Source organism: Salvia hispanica, chromosome 1, assembly GCF_029641045.1.
Source record: "Salvia hispanica isolate PSC_SH4W2 chromosome 1, Shi_PSC_v1, whole genome shotgun sequence".
Classification (NCBI taxonomy): domain Eukaryota; kingdom Viridiplantae; phylum Streptophyta; class Magnoliopsida; order Lamiales; family Lamiaceae; genus Salvia; species Salvia hispanica.
This window is the reverse complement of record NC_142692.1, coordinates 35,688,939-35,710,552: the sequence shown is the minus strand read 5'-3', so window position 1 is coordinate 35,710,552 and position 21,614 is coordinate 35,688,939. Positions and strand designations below refer to the sequence as shown.

The following is a 21,614-nucleotide window of genomic DNA, read 5'->3' as shown; positions in this document are numbered from 1 at the left end:
TGGGCTGGAGTTAGTATCAACTGCAACCAATTTAATCGAGAGTAAATTTATATACAATCTCATCTAATTCATTATAGCCACCAACAAAAATGATATTAAAACAAATATTACATCCGTTTTATTATAGTTGCAATATTTATTTTTAACATGTGATTTAAAAAATTTACTCCGTATTTTATTAGTTAAGTAAAAAAAATAAAATAAGAAAAATAAAATTACAAAAATACAATTTATTTATTTATTGGACACTTATTACAATACATAAGCATCTAAGAACTTTACATTATATCAATCACTTTATTCGACAGAACTTTGAAATTAAAAGAAAACATAAAGATGAATCTCCGACGGTCACTATAAGGTATAACACTATAGTTCAACCGACAATAGGAACATGAATAACGTTTCCACAATCATTCACCCAAACAAAGACTCGGTCACAAGACTCACAATGGTAACCAAAGGTAGTTGGACTTCCATCTTTTAGAACAATTGCCGTCCGTCACAGACTTATTCTCACTCTCTATCACCACCACCGCGTCTTCGCCCTTCTTCATCAACAACTCCGGCCAGCAATTCTTCTCTATACATGCAATTTTCATATTAAAATTACCTAAATATTTTATCTCATTCTCAACTTATATACAGACATTCAATAAAACAGATGCATGCTTAATTCTTGCTTCTTGCTTAAGTGAAATAGATGGTTGATGATGGTATATATTTGCACATACGTCACACCATATTATATATATAGAGAGAAATGGAAAATATAGATTTTTTTTAGATGAGAGAGAGAGAGAGAGGTTGCACGTTTAGAATTAAGTTTTAGGACCATTGTAATTTTTGTACTATCATTTGCAATTTTGAGCTTTTTATGAATTTTTGTGGAGATACATTGATCTTATATGATTCTTATCCTATCGTTAAAATTTGTGGAGATACATTGATCTTATATGATTCGTATCCTATCGTTAAAATAAAATCGAGAGTGTGTCAATTCAAAAAATAAAAATATCAAGAGTGTGCTGTAATTTGGTAATGTGACTACTCATTCTCCAGAATTTCAAAAAATAAAATAATCAAGAGTATACTGTAATTTAAAAAAATAAAAATAAAATAAATAAATTAATATTTTATCCTTAACTCCTCTAGTTTAAAATTTTAATAAATTTAAAATTGTTTACTTCACAAGTCACAACACTCCAACTTGACTGAAATTTGTTTTGCCAATATTTGTTTCTTTATTATAGAATAATAATTTAACCGACAGTGGGAGTGAGAATGATTTGTTAAAAATGAAGTTTGAAATTGCAAATATTTTATTTTTATATAGGGGATTATCATTTGTAATTTTGCTTGTTATCAATTTATGTGGTCATATATTTTCCAAACTCTAAGGCCACGTTTGGTTGCCCGGATTCTGGCAGGGAAAGTAATTTGATTCCTCAAATTTTAAATTCCAATGTTTGTTTGATTTTTAAAGAAATTAGGAAAGTAATCAGAATCCTAAAAATGTGGAAAGTTGGGCAAAATACGCGGATTATGATTCCCTAGCCTAACCCAGTTATTCTTTTTCCAAATCTGAGGATTTTAAAAGATAGCAAAAAATATACGCAAAAAAATTCCTCTCTTCTCTTCTATTTATTTGCGGTTCTTTTCTATTCTCCACACCTTCACTTTTGATTTGCAGTCAGTCAAATTTCTGCCCAAATTCTCTTCAATAACAAGTAAGATTTTTGCTTCTTATCAAGAAATTTATGATTTATATTCTAGGTTTCTACAATTTTTTGAGCACTGAGTCGTATATATGCATATGACTGCTTCTGTTTTGTATTTTCATATATGCACGTATATTTGTATTGTACTATGTATATAAAATGTGTTATGTCCGTGAGATCTTATGGTGTATAGCTTTTAAATGTCACAAATTTTCAATTCAGATTATTCTTTGTGAATATGTGCAAGTTTATTGTTGTAGTTCTAATTATTTATTCTTATCAGCTTTATATTAGGCTTGTTTAGAAATAATTTTGTTTTAGTTTTTAAAAATTGTTATGTCTAGCTTTAATTTCTCAGGGTCTCTTGGGAAGGATGATGAAAGTAAAATCAAATTTGGGAAAAAATCTTTTCCTTCTAATTAGTACGCATATGAAGAGAATGGATACATTGAAGCTAATGATGCTTATGATTAGAGCTATTGTTGCACATCACTATCGAAAATATTATTTAAAGACCCCATATTCCGTGAGTGAGATTGACCGATCACGTTACATTCACAGACTGATCTATGAGAGTGATACCACATGTCATGAACAATTACGTATGGATAGATATACATTTAGGCGCCTAGTTCACATGCTTGGAACTATTGGACGACTAAGACCTACGAATAACCTGACAGTTGATGAGCAAGTTGCTATATTTTTGTACATCCTAGCCCATCATCAAAAGAATCGTACAATGAAAACTAATTTCATGCGGTCAGGTGAAACAATTAGTAGGTATTTCAATAGGGTACTCAATGCAGTTCTTAGGCTTCAAGGTCATTTACTAAAAGCTCCCTCCTCTATACCTGAGGATTCAATTGATGCGAAATGGAAATGGTTTAAGGTATCCTAAAAACACCTTCTTTGTCATTATATAAACAAATATCTTTAATATTGATTGAGTTAAAATTGTAGAATTGCATAGGAGCTCTTGATGGTACCCACATTGAAGTGAAAGTATCCGAGGTTGATAAACCTAGATATCGCAATAGAAAAGGTCATACTTCTACAAATGTTTTAGGAGTATGTTCACAAGACATGCAATTTATATATGTACTTGCGGGTTGGGAAGGCTCAGCGGTAGATGGTAGAGTGCTTCGAGATGCTTTAAGTAGAAGAAATGGGTTACCAATACAAGATGGTACGTAGCTAGACACTTTTAAAATTTGAATTCAATATATATGAATAATCTAATCAATAAATTTTTAAAATTAGGTTACTACTATTTAGTGGATGCGGGTTACACAAATGGCAAAGGCTTTCTTGCTCCTTTTAGAGGGCAAAGATATCATCTTAGTGAATGGAGGAATGGGCGTCAACCAACAACTCCAGAAGAATTTTTTAATATGAAGCACGCATCAGCTAGAAATGTTATTGAGAGGTGCTTTGGTATGCTAAAGATGCGCTGGGGCATTATTAGGAATCCAAATTTTTATCCAATCAAGCAACAAGGAAGAATTATAATGGCATGTTGTCTTCTTCAAAATCACATTAGAGAACATATGCCAGTTGATCCAATTGAAAATGATTATGGTGACAATTTGCGAAATGAAGAAGAGGCTATTGGACTAGATGGAGAATCAATTACTTCTGTTGAACCAACTCAAGAGTGGACAAATTGGAGATATAATTTAGCTAATGAAATGTTTAGTCAGTGGATGGAAAGTAGACATGTTGCTTGATATTAGTATTTTATTTTTTTCTTTCATAATATCTGAATTTACAAGTGGCAATCTGACATTTTGTGTTGATTGAGGTTATTAATATCTTTTTGTTGATTTATCCGATAAATTCTTTTAGCTTTCAGTTTGATTTTTTTTGTATCTTTTATATCATAACATGTATGTTAGTTTCTAGTATATTTGCTCATGTTTGATATCAAGAATCTCATTATCTTGCTTCTTTGGTGTTTTTTATTTATGTTTGAAGCTCATTCATATAAGAGAATTGTACAGTACTTGTTTCTATCAATTTTTCAGATGGCTCGCCGAGGAAAGAGTAATCATGTATGGACTATTGAAGAAGATGCAAAACTCGTAGAATCCATTGTTGAGTTGAAGAGGAGTAAGAATTGGGATGGTGAAAGTGGAAGTGGGTTGAGGAAAGGTTATCAAAAGGAGTTGGAAAAAATATTACAAGAAAAGCTTCCAGGTAATGGTCTTAAAGAAAAGCCACACATCGAATCTCGTTGTAAGTTACTGAAAAAACAATATCATGCTATCTATGATGTACGTGCTAATGGAGAATTGAGTGGCTTTGGCTGGGATGATGAAAGAAAATGTGTTACTGCAAGTGCGGATGTTTGGGATGATTATTTGAAGGTAAAAATTTGTATATTTCTTATTCCATTTTTATTTATTTGTTGCATGACGAAATATTATAATGAAATTGTGTTATTGTGTGTAGAGCCATCCAGATTGTACTTTCATGAAAAACAAGTCTTTCCCTTACTTTGATCAACTATCAATTGTATGGGGTAAAGATAGAGCTGCTGGATTACATGCTGAAGTTCCAGTAGATGTAGTCGAGGAATTAGATAGAGAAGAAAATGTAGATCAAGTAGATGGAGAATCTGGTGAAGATGGTGTACCTTCATTAACTACACCTCGCGACGAAGGAACTTCAAAAAGACTTGATCGTAAGAGGAGAAGAAGTTCAGATGGTTTCATATCAAGTTTGGAGCGAATGACTAATGTGCTTGCTGCGCATATGGATAAGTCGAATGATCAAATGAACAAGATTCTGGAAAGTGTTACCGGAGGTGACAAAGAGAAAAAAGACAATCGTCGTATGCTTTATGAGAAATTGCAAGAGATTGAAGCGTTAACTGATTCTCAGAGACAAAAAGCTGCAATGAAACTTGTTCGAGATCCTGATTTATTAGATTACTTTTTCACTCTTCATGATGAAGGGGCGAAAAAGATGTTTCTAATAGAACTATTAGGATGAAATTACTTTTTTACGTTTTTGCTACCGGACTAGACTTCTTCAATTTCATGTTATTGACTATCTAAACATTATTTGCTTTTTTAATTATATTCAATCCGTGTTTTTTTAAAAGTAATTTTTGTATTGTATTTTCTATATTTTCATAAATTTATTAGATGCATGTAATGAGAATTATATTTAATTAGCATTATTGATATTAGAAGGATGATATATATATATATATATATATATATATTTTGATTAATTGTTGTAGTTTTTAGTTTAGTATAAAGTTAATATAAAATTCAAAATCTTGACGTTTTCCAAACACTGGAAAGTAAAATTATTGGGAATCATATTACTAGGAATCACTTTCCTGGAAATTACTTTCCCTGACAACTTTTCTTTCCATTACTTTCCTGACAACCAAACATGCCCTAAGTAGTTTTCCCACTTTCCCAAGAAGAAGAAGAAAGATTGCGCCAATTAAAAAAAAAAAAAAACCAAGAGTGTGCAACAATTTAATTAGTAATGTGAATACGTACTAATCAATTTTTTTATTAATAAGCTATTAACACCAAGTTATATCACACACATAAAATACAGATTCTAAGAAGAATTGATAAAAAAAATAATATTACTATAGTTTTTATCATTAAAGTATCTAGATTAAAATTTAAATTCAAAATTTGTTTAATTAGTTCATTACTACCGAAATTGAAAGGAAAATCGAGAGAATTTTTTTTTTTCAGATCCACATGTTATTATTGTGAAATTATTCTTTAATTAAAGAAATGTATATATGATATATGTATTGTGTTAGTTGTCAAATAAACTATATTCCCATATTTTTTTTGGTAAATTAGACTTTAATTAGTAGATATTTTTTGGACAGTGAATTTTTTTGAATTGTGGTTGTTTTTAAATTTGCATTTTTTTGGATAAAGTCTTAACTTTCCATCTAATATGGAGTATATAACATTAACATTTCATTATAAAATTTAAAGCCAAATTTACTTCTGGAGCTAGAAACATAAATTTCTGCACAAAGTATTCACAAAACATAGACAGTAGTAGTACGATTTATTCATTGTCCACTAAATATCAACACTTGATATCATATTCATCATTTTATTCGACATAATTTTAAAATAAAAAAGCAAAACACGAAGGATGAATCTCCACAAATGATCTTAGTGCAATTTAACCGACATAAGGAGCGGTAACGACGTAACCACAGGCGTCTACCCAAACCCTGACGCGGTTACAATTGATTTCCTTGGTAGTAGGAGTTCCTTCCAGTATAATTAACGCCTTTACATACTTATTCTCACTCTCTATCACCTCCGCGGCCTCTTCGCCCTTCTTCCCCACCAACTCCGGCCATGCTTCCTTCCCTATACCTACATTCACATTAAAACCAAATAGTCTTAATTTAATCTCAAGACTCAAGTTATGTATACAAAAATTCTGGAATAAAAATATTAGTAGATAGTATTAAAATGTTGTTCTTGCCTGGACAAAATGATGGAAAATCTAGAATTGATTGCATGCTTGATTTCTTTTTGAGTGAATTAGATGAAATTGGTTGATGATGTTGGATTCTACATACTTCACACCATATATATAGAGCGAGAGAGGGGATTGCACGTTTAAAATGAAATTTGAAAAATGGGGCCATTGCAATTTTTTATTTAATATTTAGGGGATTATAATTTTCAAATTTGATTGTTATGAATTTATGTGGAGATGCGTACTATATCATCCAAACTTTCACTGTCACTTCTAAGTAGCCCTCGATCCTTCACATACATAAATTTGTCCTTATCCTCTTATAAAAAATCTAGTGTGAGAATTAAATAAAAAAAAAAGGTGACTACTAATTTACATGAACTAGCCATTAAAACCTAATTATATTACTCAATTAATTAAGCAAATTATTGATTTCATTGAATCCACACTCAGTGGATATAATAATAAGTCAGTTAACTACGATCTCAATAATACTCCAGTTAAATAGTACTCCCTCCGTCCGCGAATAGGAGTCCCGGTTGGCCATTTTCATCCGTCCGCCATTAGAAGTCCCGGTTAGACATTTTATCTTGGGAGTATAAAAAATGACCCCACTTTTCCCTTAATTTAGAAGCTGCAATTAATTTTAATCCAATTGCAAATAATAATATAAATGGGTCTCACATTCCACTATCACACACTTAAATTATTACACTCAAACTTTTCTTAAAACCCACACCCAACTCAACTGGGACTCCTATTCGCGGACGGAGGGAGTACTCCCTCCGTCCCGCTTTATCAGTCTCATTGACTTTTCTGCCCTCTTTTTGTAAAAATAATAAAAAATAGTTAAAGTGGAGAAATGGTAAAGTAAGAGAGACAATAATTTAGAATAAGACTCTTCTCTATATTATTCTCTCTCTTAATTTATCATTTCTCCTTTTTAACTAATTTTTATCATTTTTACAAAAAGAGGGCAGACAAGTCAATGGGACTGCTAAAGCGGGACGGAGTGAGTATTATTGAATGAAATTTCGAGTAATATTCCAGTTGCAAGTTTAATTCAGATTTTTATGCCAAATAAAATAAGAAAACAAAACATACATTGTTTTATTCTGCACTAAAGTTCGTAATTAATGCATATTTTTATTTTCTCTTTTCATTCAGACGATGAATAAGGGTAGTTTTCCATATACTCATATAACGACTCGAACTTTCAACTTATTGGATGAATGTGCGGTTCGTTTGGAAAATTCCTACCTCTCTATCTCTGAGATGTTTGATTAAACAATACGGGTCTGAATTCATCTTTGGGGAGTACTAATGGTTAAAAAAGCATATCTGCATATCATATTTATTACTAGTATTTTTAATAATTAGAGACTATCGAGTAAAATGAAGGCTGTATATAAAATTAGCCTTTAATTATAGAAATGCTTTTTTGTATTGGGTTTGTTAACTCTCAAATGAATTTTATTACCTTCCTTGGAAAATTAGACTTAATTCCCAAATCAAAGGATATTGTCTATATTTTTTGGACAGTGGTTTTTGTCGAACAAACTAGTTCGATGTGTCTAGACAAAACTGTTAGAATTTTTGGACTTCCACATTACTAATGTAATGTGTATGACTATCTTTCAGTTGCCCAATTAAAATGATCCAATAAAAATTAAGGTTTGGGCTAAAGTGTATTTAATTGTTATGAAAATAAGTGTAGATGCCATAAAGTGATTTTCTATTTGATGAGGGACCGAATAGAAAATAAAGAGGTTTATATTTAATATAAATATAAGCTAGGGTTATGGTCCCCAATGTCAGAAGAACGTTCAATATCTCTGTATTCTCTCGGCAGACTATTGCGAAGAATGTCTCTGATCGTTTGGAAGATCCATAGCCGTTGCAAAGCAATTCTGCCTTTCAATTCGTTATGGATCAAGGTACGCTTCCACTCTATAGTTTCTGCTCCTTCTCCGTCGTTCTTGGTTAATCATCATAGAGAGCTTTTAAGTAATTGTTCATTCAATTATTCCAACAAGTGGTATCAGAGCCACTCTATTGATGATTCTCTGAGAATTGGAAAAGGAGAATTAAGGTTTTTTGTTCTCGTTTATATTTGGATTTCAAGAAATTAAATTTCTTGATATTAGGGTTTGTGATTTCGGTGATATAATTCTCTGTCAAAACTTTGGAATAGAATGAATTATGCAATATCCTAGTTAAATACGACCGCCGCTTTTAAGAAACAGGAACAATTTGAGTATGAATTTATAATCCATGTAGGGGTGGGTAGGTAAGGTATACCTTACCGAAACCACCATACCGTATACCTTACCGTAAATACGGTATGCGAAAAAGTCATACCTTTACCTTACCAAAGTTTTCGGTATACCGAACTTCGGTATACCTTATATTCGGTATGACAAATTTCCATACCGATACCGTACCTCATTTTCGGTATACCGTACCGAAGTTCGGTATACCTTATTTTTGCGGTATACCTGACTTTCAACATCAATTAAAATAGAAAATTAGAGTTTTTAAAATATTATTTATAGTTTATAATTTTAAAAATAACTTAAATATTATTTATTCATAATTATATTTATATTTCACAATAGATTTATAATTTAAAAAAATATAAAATATATTTTATATACAATTGTGTTTATATTATTGTGGTATATACCTTAATTTACGGTATATACCTTAGTTTACGGTATATACCGAATTTCGGTATGCAGCGGTATACCTCGGTATTTGAAAATTCATATCGTTACCTTACCGCAATCTTTCGGTAAGGTATCATACCATACCGAAAGTCACGGTATACCAAAAATTCGGTATTTTTGGTATTTTTTCGGTACGATAAGACCGGTTTTTTTGGTATTTCGGTATTTTTTCCCAGCCCTAAATCCATGTTATGCACATGTCGTGAATTTCCTTTGTTGAATAAATTGAGTTTTTCAATTCAAGGTTATTTGTTTGTCACACATACCCGTAATTTTCTTACAGTTGTATTAAGATTAAAGTTTCCTTATTACATGTGTTTTACTGCCGCCACATATTTAGGAACAGTGAATTGAGATCATTATGCATACCAAGAATTTACTTTTGCTTGATGATTTTACAATTTGTGGTGGATGTTTGGTAAAGTATTCACGACAGAATTATTGATGTGGATGTTTCTTTATTTTGGTATGCAAATCAATATTTTATAAAGTATTTGGTTTGCTTTTGTGGTAGAGGAATATCTTTTATTTCCATGAAAGAATTGATGAATTGATTTATCAATTCAAGTTTGTACGTATTGATGTACACCTATTGAGGTTGTTCTAGTGATGAACTGAATTTTCAATTTATAGTGTTATGTGCGCAAAAGCATGTATAATTTATTATTGAGGATGAGATTTTCGTTTAGCAAGAATTTCATTTGGAGAATTTGAGTTTTGGTTCTTGCTTATTAAGGTAAATCCATGAAATTTAGGGTTTGTGTTTCATGCATTTGTTTGGTTATTTATTTTGATGTTGTGTTTGCTTGTTATGTTCGTTGGTTACGATCTTGGGAACATCAAAATTCAGAATTTTTGTAGATTTTGTGGAAAAATTGAAATTGGAAAAGTAAACGGAATCCCATTAGGAGTCAGCAATTTGCGATTTGCTGGGGAGCTTCTGGAATGGCTGTCAGGATTCAGTGACTCTCTGAGTTCACGAGGTACATGAACCCAGTGACTCATTGGCTAGCCATTGTATTCCAGAAAGTTATTAATGACTCGCTTGCGAGCGTTTATATTCAGGTTTAAGTTTTATTTTTAAATTCAAATTTTTGGGTACATCTCATGTTCCTTATTTTCTACTAATGAGGGTGTATTTTAATGCGGATATTAGTCGGCCAAAAGGAAGATTAATATTTGGCACGAAATACACATATACTTATGGTAATAAATACGTGACAATTATTCAGTTTTCTTGTGAGAAGTGTGATGCCAAAAGGTGGACACTACTTAACAGGATCTTATTGTAAGTATTTAACCACTTTAAGGAGGTTGCCATTTACAAGTTCATATTACTGTCAAAAGACTTTATATGGATGTTGTGCTCGGTACCTCGTAATGTTTTACTAATGTTCAAAGTAGATTAGTCGAAGCAAGACGTTGCAAAAGTAACCTCTCTTGTCTAGATTTCTTTATTGCGAATGTTAGGACTATATGTGTATATGTATTTTAATGCAGATATTAGTCGGCCAAAAGGAAGATTAATGTTTGGCACGAAATACATATATACCTGTGGTGATAAATATGTGATTATTATTCAGTGTTCATGTGAGTAGTGTGATGCCAAAAGGTGGACATTACTTGACCAGATCTTATTGTCAATGTTTGATCACTACAATGAGGTTACCAATTACAAGTTCATATTACTGTCAAAAGACTTGATATGGATGTTGTGCCGGTACCTCGAGATGTTACCTTCTTATTTTGATTTTATTATGTGAGCATGACAACTATTTTGGTTTTGTTCTCTATTCAGTTATGATGTCTGCTTCTGTAGTTTCTTCCAACATGAACATATGTTAGTGTTGAATGGGTCAAATTTTAAGGATTGTAAAGATTATATTTTGATTGCTCTGGGTTGCATGGATCTGGATTACGCGCTAAGGATTGAGATCCTACTTCTCTTACGGACGTAGTACTTCTTATCGAAGGAGAAACTACGAGAAGTAGGAATACTCGAATCGTGTAAGTCTACTGATCATTGGGTTTAGCATCCCAAAAGCCTTTCGAGGCACTGCATCTGAGTATATCACTAAGGATAGTGAATACCTTGCCAAAGTTAAGGAACGTTTTGTGAAAAATGATAAGATTGAGACAAGCGGGTTTGATCTCAATAAAGTATATAAGGGCAAGTGCAACATAAGGGAGCACATTATGAAAATGTCTCACGTTGCTTCACTCAAGCTTGAATTCTAAAGACTTGTTTTCGCATTTGGTTTAACACATCTGGTCAGTATCTCAAGAAACAAAGTAAAGGGCATTAAGAGAAAATGTATTGAGAATGTTGCTATGGATAAGGGTTCATCACAAAAGAAATAACATAAGGTAATGATAGTTGTTTCTTTTGTGGTAAACATGGATATAAAAGGAAGAATTGTAAATATCACGCATCGCGTGCAAAAGAAGTTACAATTCTTGTTTTGGTATGTTATGAAGTTAATTTGGCTTTAGTCCCTAATGATATTTAATGGGTAGATTTTGGTGCTACTACTCACATAAGGTTATCAATGCAAATGCTGTTTGAGCTGCCGAAAGTTAATTGGTGTTGAAAGATACATCATAAGTGTGATATGATAAATCGGTGGAAGTATAGGCTATTGGGCATTGTAAATTGTTATTAAATATTGGAATTTTTCTGATTTTGAAGGATACTTTATTGTACTGTATTTTAGACAAAATTTGGTTTCTATTTCTGCTTTGGACAAATTTGGTTTTTCTTGTTCATTCAGAAATAGTTAAGTTCTTCCTTCAAATAATTCGAGTATTGTGGGCACTGTTTCTTAAGTGCATATAACAGTCTTTGTATGCTCGATTATGTTATTTCATATTCAGAAGCTTTACATGTTGAATCAAATGGGACTAAGCAAATTAAATGATGAAAATTTGGTTAATTTATGACACAAGTGTTTTGGTTATATCTTAAAATAAAGGATTGTGAGACTTGTGTCAGATGTTGTATTGAATACACTTATCTTTTCAGAACTTGATTTGTGTGTTTAATATATCGAAGGAAAGCAGACCAAACTTAAGAAATTAGGTGCCAATAGAGCTATACATTTTAGAATTGATATATACGGACATTTGTGGTTCATTCACTTCGGTTTCTTGGAATGATCAACAATATTTTATATCATTCATAAATGAATATTCTTGTTTTGGGCACCTACATTTAATCTATTAAAAGTCTGAGGCTTTAGACAAGTTCAAAATATTCAGGGTTGATGTTGAGCTCCAACTCAACAAAGGCATTAAGAAAGTCAAATCTGACCGTGGTGGCGAATACTACGATAGAAATGACTGCTCAAGTGAATAATGTCAAATACCTTTTGTCTTCTATTTGGAAGAGTGTGGGATCATCCTTTTGTACACCATGCCGGGATCGCCTAGCATAAGTGGTGTAGCTAAAAGACGAAATAAAACTCTTAAAGAAATGTGAAGGAGTATGATTTATCATTCTTCCTTGTTGCATTCGCTTTAGGGAGAGACATTAAAGATTGTAGCATATATTCTCACTTTGGTCTTCCAGAAAAATTTAGGGGTTTTTGAATTTTTTGATCCCACAAAAGGAACTAATTTTTGGGACGAGAAATATAGTATACCTTGAGGATGTTGAGTTTGGGGGGAAGAATGTGTTAAGGAACATTACTTTTGAGGAGGAGTCTGTATAGACACCTACTACTGCTTCTGACAATGATCAGGTATCAATTACTATCATTGAAGAAGAACCATATTAAGAACCTCAAGATCATATTGTTGTAAACATTCAATCTCATGCGGATGATATCATTTAAAGTCAATGTTAACAACCTCAATTAAGACTCTCGTCAATGGTACCACAAATTTTATGAAGTAGTTCTTTAATTTGGATTCAGAAAGAATGCTATTGATGGTTGTGTGTATCACAAGTTCAGTGGGAGCAAATGCATCTTCTTTTGTACTTGGAAATCGAAAGAAATAATTTTCGACTGTCACAGAATGGATATAGTGAAAAGGTGCGTAAAGTATTACAAACCTAGTCTCATTCAGTGCCCTAAGATAAATCTTGAGATTTAGAAAATGCAGAAGATTCCATATGCTTCGGTGATTGGGAGCCTAATGTGTGCTCAAGTGTGTATTAGACCCAATTTGGTTTTAATTGTTTATATGTTGGGCAGATATTTCAATAACCCGATATGGATCATTAAGAAGCAGCAAAACGGGTTATGAGATATTTATCGAGAACTAAGCATTACATGCTCGCATACATAAAATCAGATTATTTGGAGAGATCTTTAGGCATTTTGATTCTGATTTTATTAGATGCTAATACAGTATAGGATCCATTTTAGGTTACGTGTGTCTGTTGGCTGTAGAGCCATTTCGTGGAGAAGTGTTGAGCAAACACTTGTAGCTACTTCTGCCATGACAACAGAATTTGTAACTTGTTCTGGGACATCTTGTTAATGAATATGACTATGAAATTTTGTCACTAGGCTGCATATTGTAAGGTATTGAAAGACCACTTAAGTTATGTTGTGACAATAACTCTGCAGTATTATATTCTAAAGCAACAGGAGCTTCCTGGTTGTTAAATAAAGGGTTCGGAATGGACAAATATATATAGTGCATAAGGGAATGGATTTGATGATTACAAATCCAGTCATTAAGGGACTATCACCCAGGGTCTTTCAGGAGGGGCTTGTAGCCTAAATGGGTGTTATGTTGTTTAAGGGTACTTCCGTTCAGTGGGAGTAGTTTTGATTATTGCTCTATATAGTTTTTTTTGAACATGTAGTTATAAAACTCATGTTACTCTCTGCAGAAATAAAGTATTATGTTTTGTCCATTAATTTTGGTTTGATCTCACTTTAGGAGGACTAGATGGAAATAGGCATGTATGATCACCTTGCATGGAATTTCCATGCTACACTCCATAATTGATCTGTTGTTGATTTTATTTGCATATGTGATTACTGATGGGTTTAATCATGAAAAAATATGTTGACTGCTCCTTTAGTCCTATGTAGATATGGTTGATAATAAGATTGTTTGAAATACACTATGTGATAGCACTTTTGAGCGCTCACTCGGTTTGTACGCATTTATTTGGTGTTAAGTGTTGCCCAAGTGGGAGATTGTTAATTTTTGGGCTTCCACATGACTAATTTAATGTGTATGGCTATCTTTCAGTTGCCCAATTAAAGTGATCCAATAAAAATTAAGGTTTGGGCTAAAGTGTATTTAATTGTTATGAAAATAAGTGTAGATGCCATAAAGTGATTTTCTATTTGATGAGGGACCGAATAGAAAATAAAGGGGTTTATATTTAATATAAATATAAGTTAGGGTTATGGTCCCCAGATGTCAGAAGAACGTTCAATATCTCTGTATTCTCACGGCAGACTATTGCGAAGAATGTTTCTGATCGTTTGGAAGATCCATAGCCGCTGCAAAGCAATTCCGCCTTTCAATTCGTTATGGATCAAGGTACGCTTCCACTCTATAGTTCATGCTCCTTCTCCATCGTTCTTGATTAATCATCATAGAGAGCTTTTAAGTAATTGTTCATTCAATTATTCCAACAAAAACTATAACTAATTTAATGAAAGAAACTCATTCCATATTGGGTTAATTTAATTCAAAAACTCACTTATAGCTACGCTTTTGCAAATAATTTGGATCGCATTTTATTTGTTAAAAGAAAACATTAATACTCACAAAATAATTTTAACCTTTTCTTCTTCATTAGGGTTTTCGAATTTTAACGAGTGCATATTTAATGTAACTTTTTCATTATAATTTCGACCCGTCAAATTTTTCCGGACCCAAATGTGTGGCGAATAAGTATTTCCGAAAACTTGAAGTGCGTGTACACTGCAACAAAGAAATACAGTAAAAGAAAAAAGCAAGTACGATTCATTTATCGGGCTTTTATAGCAATACAATGAGGTAGCGTATACTTGACATGAGATCCATCACTTTATTCGACATATACTTTAAAAATAAAAAGGAAACAGAAAAGATGGATCTTTTGAATTTATAATAGTACACACTTTAACCAATATAGGGAATGCGAATGACGTTTCCACACTCGTTCACCACAACCCAGACGCGGTCGCAGCGGAAATCCAAGGGAATGGGAGTTCCATCTTTTATAATCGTCGCTTTCACAAATTTATTCTCGCTCTCAATCATCGCCACCGCCTCTTCCCCGTTCTTCATCAACAACTCCGGCCAGGAAGTCTTCCCTATACATACATTCATGATAAAATTTACTACTAAATATTTCATCTCAACTTATATATAGAGAGACATTAAATAAAACAGATGTAGATTGTTCTTACCTGGACATATTAATTGATCTATTATTGATTGCATCTTGCTTCTTGCTTGATTGAACTGTAGTAGATGATTAATGATGGTATATTTGCACAGACTCCACACTACATTATTTATAGAGATAAGTAGATAGAAATAGAGAAATGCATGTTTATAATGATTTTTCACGTTTAAATTGGAATTTGAAAAATGGGACCATGGCTATTTTTCATCATCATTTTACAATATTGCTTGCTATGAATTTATGAGGAGATAAATTTTCCAAATTCTTGCTCCTTCACACACAAATTTGATCTTATCCTTTCTTATATATATAAAAAATCAATAGTGTGTCCATTGTACAAAGTCTAGAAGAGAAATTTGAAATTTCTCAACTTTTCTAGTTCAGTTATATAATTAAGTGTCTGCGTTAATACATTTACATTTTATATTTGTACAAATGGGCGCACTCTTGATTTTTTATGAGAAAAAAGATGAGATCAAACTCTAATTACTTAAGCTCTAACATAAACTTTTGATTTTTAGAGAAAGCATAGTTGAATTAAATTTTATCCTGAAATCACACATATATTACCATGCATAATCATCGTGGGACAAGTTTCATTGTGCCGAAGTTCGTAACCAATCATCGTGGGACAAGTTTCTTCATTCATCCTTTATGCTAACTCGAATAAAAATGCATTACTTGAAGGAGAAGCTGTTTACCAGTTAAACTACTCCGCTACGACAATGCGAATATGAGTATGAATTCATATTTGGGCCACGGGGAATTGAATATATTTTTATACCGGTAAGGATCTCCTCATCCAATTTTTATGCTCCATTCTTAAGCCACTAATGTAAAATTGACACATAGAATTTATTTATATATATATAAAAAAGCATGATCCATGAATCTGCCGCCCTTAATCAACCAAATCAAAACAATATTTCCATGAAACTGCCGCGCTTAATCAGCGCCAAAATATCAAAACAAATTGCTAAAGCCACTAATTTCACTGCTACTGTCTATGTATAGAAGAACTACACCATACAATCAATTACTTCCATTAAAGAATCACTATTTCTAGATTATTTTTCCACAAAGCAGCAACTGAAAATTTCAAATATACTCCAACCAAGCAGCAAAAAAAATGAAATCATGAAATTACCATAAAAACTTAAAAATGGTTCACAGCAAACTAATTGAGTTCGTCAATCCTTTTCTAGTTCAAGCTCAAACACAATTGGTCTTTAGTGCATGAAAATTTCAAAAATAGCAAAACAATAATCCAGATAATTTGCTCTTCTTCATTCCAAGCAAGCTTGCATCTCTTTCTACACCAAATTTATGATGTATTATGAGGATCAAAAGCAGTGTATGTTAAGTTCCAATAGTCATCATTGATGAGCACATTCCCTTCAGATTCCCGCCTAGAAGAAGCATGTTCCACACCACTCTCCTGCGTAGAAGAAGCATGTTCCACACCACTCTTTATTGCTTTTGGTTTCCGTTTTTTACTAATAGCTTGTTCCAAAGCATTCTTCGGTCTCTTACATGTTTTGTATGTAACCTTTCCTTTAGGTTTCAAGCCTTTAATTTGATTTTCATCGCAGTCACCTTCGGTTGCAACATCTCCGACCTTCTTTGCCTCAACAACAACACTTTTTCCCTTCTCTACCATTCCATCAATGTTGTTTCCCATTTTCAAGAGACATTCCATGGCATAAGCATAACTATCTTCACTTTCGGCTGCCTTGCCTGCCAATTGTATGAATGAATTACATAACTCTTTATATCGCTGTTTCTTTCGGGTTTTTTCATCAACAACGACAGCTCCTTCCTTGCAAACTCTTGTCATCCCGCTCTTAGCATGTTTGGTCCATCGCTTTAAGATATATTCATCGGGTATTCGAATGACATTCATTAATGTAAAGACTTTTAAACTATGTGAGCATAAAATACCCGAGAATTCAAACTTTCTACAGCTGCAAGAAATGGAACCTTCAATGGAATCATATGTGACAATATGTTCATAAGCCCGATCAAGAGGTCTAACCTTATATATTCTTGAACTTCCAAGTTGACTCTCACTCTCAATCTTGCTTTCGAATGCCTTCCTCAACTCCTCATTAAATAATGCAAATATCTTGTGTGTATATATGGCAGCTCCATGCTTTAGTATTTCTAATGGAAAAGTCATGACAGGAGAACTTTGAGCATTTTTGAAATCTTCTGCAGCTTCTTTCTCGCGTCGATCATCTATCAACCTTTGAAAATGATGGAACACCTCAACAATGTTGTTTTTGTAATTTACATAATGTTTCACAACAGCATTCATGCACTCACTTCGTTGAGTTGTAATGATATCAGCGCAAAATGTATTTCTTCCATACACCAATGCCCATTTTTCCCTTAGAGAAAACATTATTGTCAGCCACTGATTATCTTGCAAGTTGTATTTCTCTAACATTTCATTCCAAGCCCCGAGGAATTCCGATTCTTCTTCAAAGTCGTATACACAACAACTAAAATCAGCTGCAAATGTGTTCTTAAAACTCGAAAAAACACTTGAAAGATGGATCACTGCATTCTGAAAAATGTGCCAAACACACAAGCGATGGTAAGTAGAAGGCCACTTGGAAGCTAAAGCAGCGCTCATTGCTTGATCTTGATCTGTTAAGATAGTCTTTGGTCGTTTTCCCATCATGGCATCTTCAAATGCACTAAACAACCACTCAAAGGTTTCAATTGTTTCGTCGTATAATAATGCTGCACCAAACACAATTGTTTGTTTGTGATGATTTACGCCGACGAATAAAGCAATTGGTCTACCATCTCGATGTTTTCTATAGGTAGTATCAAAGCAAACTACATCACCAAAATGACCAAAATCTTGTATCATTCTACCATCAGTCCAAAATATATTGGTAATTAGATCTTCCACGTCCAGCTGTATTGCATAGTAAAAGTGTGGATCCTCACTTTTCATCATTTGTAAAGATTGTAACACACCTCCACAATCGCCTTGTTTAATCTCCGAAGTCCTCTTAGTTCTCAAATAATTCTTCAAATCAATATGAGTGAAACCAAGATGTTGAATTCCACCAGATTCTTTTGCCATTACATCCAGAATTTTCTTTGGAGGCAACCCACAACTTTGAGCAACATCAACTTGAGTTTGTTGAACATTAGACATTTCCCGGAAACATCTAAACATGTAAGATTGTTCCGGATCACACAAATCATGATTGTGTTCTTCAACAAATTTCACAATATGACACTTTCCACTGTACCTAGAGTTGATTTTCAACATAGCCTTACATCCGCACCTAATTTCAGGACGAGGTTTCTTCACTGTAACAGCTCGACTGTCTGTTGCTCTAAAACCTTCTTTACCGCAACAAAAGCTTATGTCCAAAAGCTTGCCTGTAATTGGATCCTTATGAGCAGATTTTTTTCGAGTTCCAAATCCTGTTGCTTTAGCATATTTCATATAAAAATCATATGCCTCAACTTCGTTTTTGAACTCCATTCCTATATTAGGAATAAAGTCTTGTGATATAGTATCATCCATACCTGCAAATAAAAAATGAAGGTAAACAGTAACAACATCAACTTCTTTAATACATATTAAAGAAAACTACTTAGTTAGGATCTTGATTTTATGTTTAAAAGACTGTAGATACACATCTGTAACGAGAAATCAGAAAAAAAAAATATTCTAACATAACTCATTTAACGTGAGATCAGAAAAAAAATTGCAAAGTTTTTACCTTTTTGGATGCTTCTAAACAATTACTTGTGAATTGTTTTTACCGAATGGTATATTGTGAGCTTCAACGCTTCAATGGAGAAGGAAGAAATACTTCCCACTAGTAATAAATTACAGAGGCTCTGATTTTGAAAATGGAAGATGAAAGCTGATTTTGAAATTGAAAGATGGAAGGTTGTTTTGAGTTGGCGTCTTTAGCAATTTGTTTTGATATTTTGGCGCTGATTAAGCGCGGCAGTTTCATGGAAATATTGTTTTGATTTGGTTGATTAAGGGCGGCAGATTCATGGATTATGCTTTTTTATATATATAAAAATAAATTCATGTGTCAATTTTACATTAGTGGCTTAGGAATGGAGCATAAAAATTGGATGAGGAGATCCTTACCGTTTTTATACTACTAAATTTATGTGGGGAATATAGTCTTAAAATAGTACTAATCCAAATAACATTTATTTTGCTAACATTTTTTTATAATAAGAGACTATAGCGCGAGTAAACTGAAGGCTGTGTATAAAATTAGCCAATAATTTAAGAAATGCATTTTTGCATTGGGTTAGCTGTCAAACGAATTTTAATATTACCTTTTTTTTTTGGTAAATAACTTTAATCCAAAAAGGATATTGTCAAAATCATTTTCTGGACAGTGGTGTTACACAATTGGATTATCACAAATAATGTCGGCTACAAACAATTTGGATGTGTCTGTCTCTCAACAAAAATTAATAGAACTAATTCAATGAAAGAAATTAATTAATTCCATAAAATGGGTTAGTTGTCAAATAAACTTAAGTCCAAAAAAATTGTCAAATATAGAATTTAATCCAAAAACGTCAATCAATTTATTAGGGAATCCAAACAAAGTTAAAGAAAAATATATAATTACTTATTAAAACGAAAAGGCTTGCAAAGAAATTAGAAACAAAACAAGATAGTAGTATAATTTAAACAATACTAAAATGAAATAATTTCTGTATAGACATATAATACGAATAACATCAAATTTCTTAATATCCATGCACATTGATATGCACATTTTTTGATTGGGCGGATTAATCTTTACTTCCTATCTACTACTATGATATATAAAACAATAACATAAATATACATATATATACGAAGTTACAAAAGACCACAATTTATTTATTGGACACTTATCACAATACATTAGCCTCCAAAAACATTACTGACATTAGATCCATCACTTTATTCAACAGTACATTGAAATAAAAAAGAAAACATAAAGATTAAGCTCCAACCGTCACTATAGTATAAAACTATAGTTTAACCGACAATGGGTACGTGAATGATGTTTCCACAATCGTTCACCCAAACAAAGACGCGGTCGCAACGATAATCAGAGGTAGTGGGACTTCCATCTTTTAGAACTATCGCGGTCACAAACTTATTCTCACTCTCTATCACAGCCACCGCGTCTTCGCCCTTCTTCATCAACAACTCCGGCCAAGAAGTCTTCCCTATACATACATTCATAAATAAATTAACTAACCATTTCATTTAATTTATATGGACATATTCAATAAAACATTATGTAGCTAGAGAGTATTAAGGTTGTTCTTGCCTGGACAAAATGACTCATCTATTATTGATTGCATGATTGATTGCTTCTTCTTGCTTCTTGCTTTAAGTGAAATAGATAATTGATGATGGTATATTTGCATAGACTTTACACCACATTATTTATAGAGAGAAATGGAAGATAGGGATTTTTTAATCAAAGAGAGATTGCAGTGTCTCCAATGGCCGACGTCAGACCGGACGTCCGCCGTAGTAGCAGCGAAGGGCGCCCGCGCCTGTCCCATTTGCCCGTCCTCCCCACGGGCGGACGGACGTCTGACTTTATATATATATATATATATATATATATATATATATATATATATTTTAAAAAAACTCTACAAATAGGGCTCGTTGAACTTCATTTCATTCACACCACTTGTGTTGACAACTTTCTCTCTCTAAATCTACAAATTTAATTTCTACTACAATGGAGTACAATAGGAATTCCCCCACCACGAGCGGCGGAAACACACTCCCAATTCCCACCGGAACAGAGGGAAACTTTGCGGGGATGAATCCCCAATTTGCGGGGATGAATCCCCAAATGTTCTATAATATGTTCCAGTTGATGAGTTAGATGGGTGTGATGATGACCGGGGCAGCGGGGATGGGCGGTACGCCGTCAAATATGGCGGGGGTGGGTGGGATGATGCCAGGGGCAGCGGGGTTTGGCGGTATGCCGTCAAATATGGCGGGGGTGGGTGGGATGATGCCCGGGGCAGTGGGGATGGGCGGTACGCCGCCAAATATGGCGGTGGGTGGGTCGATGCAGCACAGGAGCCCGAGGACGCCTAGGGAATCTGTCTATCGCCCATATATTGATTTGTTGGCCGACGATTCCCCTAGTACTGTTTCGGAGACTCAGTACGCCGGCATCGAGACTTTCTCTTTTGAGGAGCTAGGAGCGAAGTTGGGGCTATCGCCGATCCGTGAGACTCCCGATGAGGCGGAGCCTGCTGCAAGGAGCATGAGCAAAGGCA

General features: G+C 33.3%; 2 protein-coding genes and 2 long non-coding RNA genes across 6 annotated transcripts; 1 reads left to right on the top strand and 3 right to left on the bottom strand.

The window, feature by feature from the left end:
* Positions 1-1,602: 1,602 nt before the first annotated feature.
* LOC125197470 (uncharacterized) lies at positions 1,603-4,800 on the top strand. 3 transcript variants are annotated; one of them, XM_048096221.2, is made up of 3 exons: positions 1,603-1,730; positions 3,749-4,090; positions 4,176-4,800. In XM_048096221.2, exons 2-3 carry the CDS (start codon positions 3,749-3,751, stop codon positions 4,716-4,718), a joined length of 885 nt encoding a protein of 294 aa, XP_047952178.1. In that variant the 5' UTR covers positions 1,603-1,730; the 3' UTR covers positions 4,719-4,800. The 3 variants fall into 3 exon arrangements, with proteins under 3 accessions (XP_047952178.1, XP_047952177.2, XP_088922148.1); XM_048096220.2 differs by lacking the exon at positions 1,603-1,730 and having other exon boundaries at positions 3,638-3,920; positions 4,014-4,090; XM_089066022.1 differs by lacking the exon at positions 1,603-1,730 and having other exon boundaries at positions 3,638-4,090.
* A 1,071-nt stretch (positions 4,801-5,871) lies between these two features.
* LOC148933693 (uncharacterized) lies at positions 5,872-6,383 on the bottom strand. Its single transcript, XR_016135933.1, has 2 exons — positions 6,213-6,383; positions 5,872-6,100 (listed from the first exon to the last, which is right to left on the bottom strand). It is a non-coding gene; the product is annotated as an uncharacterized LOC148933693 (long non-coding RNA).
* A 10,243-nt stretch (positions 6,384-16,626) lies between these two features.
* LOC125194801 (protein FAR1-RELATED SEQUENCE 5-like) lies at positions 16,627-18,855 on the bottom strand. Its single transcript, XM_048093023.2, has one exon. The coding sequence runs from the start codon at positions 18,853-18,855 to the stop codon at positions 16,627-16,629; it is 2,229 nt and encodes a 742-aa protein (XP_047948980.2).
* Positions 18,856-20,175: 1,320 nt separating this feature from the next.
* On the bottom strand, positions 20,176-20,804 carry LOC148933692 (uncharacterized). Its single transcript, XR_016134475.1, has 2 exons — positions 20,636-20,804; positions 20,176-20,531 (listed from the first exon to the last, which is right to left on the bottom strand). It is a non-coding gene; the product is annotated as an uncharacterized LOC148933692 (long non-coding RNA).
* Positions 20,805-21,614: the final 810 nt, after the last annotated feature.